This window comes from Pteropus vampyrus, unplaced genomic scaffold (assembly GCF_000151845.1).
Source record: "Pteropus vampyrus isolate Shadow unplaced genomic scaffold, Pvam_2.0 Scaffold430, whole genome shotgun sequence".
NCBI lineage: Eukaryota > Metazoa > Chordata > Mammalia > Chiroptera > Pteropodidae > Pteropus > Pteropus vampyrus.
This window is the reverse complement of record NW_011889211.1, coordinates 500,780-504,192: the sequence shown is the minus strand read 5'-3', so window position 1 is coordinate 504,192 and position 3,413 is coordinate 500,780. Positions and strand designations below refer to the sequence as shown.

Sequence of the window (3,413 nt, the reverse complement as noted above, 5' to 3'; positions counted from 1 at the left end):
GTCATGGTACAATATATGTAACATAAGGTTTCCCATTTTCACCATTTTCGAGTGTGCGCTTAGTGGCGTTGAGTGCGTTCACATCGTCGTCGCGACCCCCACCGCCGTGAGTCTCCAGGATGGTTTCCTCCATCTCGTGAAACTGAAACTCTTTGCCGGTTAAACCCCGATTCCCCGCCCTCCCCCACCCCCGCAGTCCCCGGTGACCCCTGAGCTACTTTCTGCCTCCATGAATTTGCCTCTTCCAGATATTTCATGGAAGTCGAATCACACAACACTGGTCCTTCGTGTCTGGCTTCTCTGATTTAGCGCGTTTTCAAGGTTCATTCACTCTGTAGCGTGTGCCAGATGCTCCTCCCTCTTTAAGACCGAGGAATATTCCGCCGTGTGTTTACACCGCCGTCGGCGTACCCATGCTCCGGTGATGGACGCCCGGGTCCCTTCCACTCCGGCTATTGCGAACGGTGCTGCCGAGAACACGCTGACATCTGATTTTCAGAGCGGGATTGTCATCGGCTCCTGTGAGAATTCTGTGTTTGACCTTCGGAGGAACGCCCCTTTTCCTGTCTTTAAGAGGTGGTTTTTCCATTCCTTCCTCCTCAGGGGATAATCTGATGATCCCAGCAGAGTATACAGAAAGTCTAGTCGAACATGTGGTTCTGGTCCACCAATCTGTGGGTGAATTCAGCATACAATTTCTGCAGAAACTGAGACGCAGCAACTATGTAACTCCCAAGAATTACCTGGATTTTATTAACACGTACTCGAAATTGCTGGATGAGAAAACTCAGTACAACATAGGTAAGACTTGGGAAAGGGGCGGTTGGCAGAAGTCGTTACGACTGACGAGTCAGGACCGAAGCTCTGACCTTTTCCTTAAGCAGATGTGTCTTAGCAAGAGGCCTATTCAGGACCGAGGCGAAGCAAGGCGTATTTCGGATTTTGCGTTTCAGAGCGATTTTCCTGTGTGAATAGGGCCCTGGCGTGCTTTTTTAAAATCTTCCTGTGTTGGGCCATAAACTGTCTTAGGTCTAAATTTTCATTGCATTAGAGATATCTGATGGCAGCAATGTGCTCTGTTGGAAAATGCTTTTGAAAAATGCTCTGGCTTTTGGCCAGACGGGGTGCTGTTTTCAGAAATACATCCACTCTGGCCGATGCCGGCCAGGATGGCCGTGGAGGCACTGGAAGGCGCATGACATCTAGTGACAGTGATTTCTTTCCCCCCGGTGACTTCAAGCTGGATGAGTCGCAGTGGGGGCCACTGGAACGCTCACCTGGGTGTGCCGGGGACAGCTCCCGCCTTGATGACAAATGTGGCTGACCTCTTTCCCCAGCCCAGTGCAAGCGTCTGGAGGGGGGGCTGGACAAGCTGAAGGAGGCCACCATTCAGCTGGACGAGCTGAACCAGAAGCTGGCCGAGCAGAAGATCGTGCTGGCGGAGAAGTCTGCTGCCTGCGAGGCTCTGCTGGAGGAGATCGCCATCAACACGGCCACAGGCGAGTCTGGGCCGGGGATGCCCCACGCAACGGGACTGGGCTCACGGGGAGACGTCTCCGAGGAGCCGCGTGTAGGCGCCGAGAGGGGCATCTTTTGATGCTTCGACGGCCATTCTTGCCCGGTCAGCGTCAAACCCCCTTTAGTCAGCCCTGAGACCTCACCGCATACAGGACCTGGAGCTGGTGGCCAAAGGGATTGACGGGGTGGGGACAGGTCGTCTCTCCCCGCTGCAGACCCTCCGTCAGCACCTGCCTGTTGACTGCGAAGGTGAACCCCGAGAGATGCCGCATCGGGAGATACCAGTACGCTCAGTGTACATGTATTGAGTGCCTGCTGTATGCATTTCCCAGGGCCGCCAAAACGCAGCACTGCCAGCTAGGCAGCTTTAAACGAGGCTTTTATCTTCTCCCGGTTTGGGGGCCAGAGGTCTGAAACGGAGGCGGAGGCAGGGCCGGGGTTCCTCCGGGCTCCCGGCGAGGCTCCTCCCCGCCGCCTCCAGCTCCTGCTGTTGCTGGCAGGCCTGGGCGTTCTTCGGCTTGTAGCTGCATCACTCTGACCTCTGCCTCCATCTTTATTTGACCTCCTTCTGTCCACGTCCCTGTGTCCTCACATGGCCTCTCGCAAGGCCACAGCATTGGATTCAGGGCCCGCCGTCACTCAGTAAGACCTCATGTTAACTAGTCACATCCACAGAGACCCTCGGTCCAAATAAGGTGACATTCTGAGGTTCTGGGTGTGTTGAATTTCCAGGGAAACATGATTCAACCCAGTACATCTGTGAGCCAAGCCCCGTTCTACGTGTTGGGGTTACAGCCCTTGGGGAGAGGCTTACGTTCTAGTGCGTGGAACCCGGCAATCGGCGGGTCAATAAGTAGCTGAAATTCCGGACTGAGGTCAGCATCCTGAAGCAAATAAACAGAGTGATGAGACGGAGAGAGGCAGAGCGGGTGGGACACGTTAGGGGGTGTGGCTTTCGAGCTGGGCCTGAGTGAGCATAGGAAGAGGTGAAGTAGCACCAGGCAGGGTAGCCCCAGTGTCCTCAGCTAGCACCGTCCAGTCAGGGTTGGGGGCGTCACACAACACGGAGCGGATAGGACATGGGTGGGAAGGTCAAAGGCAGAGCCGCCGGTCTGGTGGTGGAGTTTGGTGCTTCTGCTCCAGCGGGAGGACCCGTGGCCGCCGTATTGGCCGAGGCTCATCAGACGCCCCCGTGGCCCAGCAGCGACCCTCGATTGGCTCGTGGTGGGGTCCATCCTCCCACGCCCCGTAGCTTCACTAACTTCTCCCACCCCCCGCCCCCCGCCCCCCGACAGCGGAGGAAAAGAAGAAGCTCGCGGAAGAAAAGGCCGTGGAGATAGAGGAGCAGAACAAGGTCATCGCGGTGGAGAAGGCCGAGGCCGAGACGGCCCTCGCCGAGGTCATGCCCATCCTGGAGGCCGCCAAGCTGGAGCTGCAGAAGCTGGACAAGTCAGACGTGACCGAGATTAGGTGACCGGGGGCCGTCTGCGCCGCGCGTGGAGGGATGTCCACCCACTATCTACCGCTTCTGACGGCAGTTACCGTAATCGTGGTGTCTGGGCATTTATGGAGCCACGCCACGTGCCGGCCACTGCGCTAGGCACTTTGCATGGCGGGGACTGTTACGGATGGCGAGGGCTGGGGAGGCGAGGTGGCTTGCCCGTGGCCCCCCACTGGGAGGTAGCAGGGCCGGTTGGCCTGGAACCCAGGCCCAGGCCAACTCACGACTCATGAGAGGCACTGGGCTCCCGGGCGAGGCGGGCGAGGCGGAGCTTCGTCGGTCGCCTCCTCCAGTGCTCGAGGCAGAGGCTGAACAGCACGCGGGCCATGCCGCAGCCGAGAGCGGCCGAATGGGCTTGCGAGCGGAGGAAAGTGGGTCTTTATCGTGGCCCCCC

The 3,413-nt window shown here is 57.8% G+C and overlaps 1 protein-coding gene across 1 annotated transcript in view; it reads left to right on the top strand.

Annotated features, from left to right (window-relative positions):
• The window catches only part of LOC105306187 (dynein heavy chain 10, axonemal-like), a gene marked incomplete at its 5' end in the record, with an annotated part of 76,770 nt that overhangs the window by 48,546 nt on the left and 24,811 nt on the right, over window positions 1-3,413 (top strand). Inside the window, 3 exons of the mRNA XM_023523893.1 lie at window positions 604-801; window positions 1,338-1,499; window positions 2,814-2,988. Coding sequence (XP_023379661.1) covers window positions 604-801; window positions 1,338-1,499; window positions 2,814-2,988 — 535 coding nt within the window. The remainder of the gene's footprint in view (window positions 1-603; window positions 802-1,337; window positions 1,500-2,813; window positions 2,989-3,413) is intronic.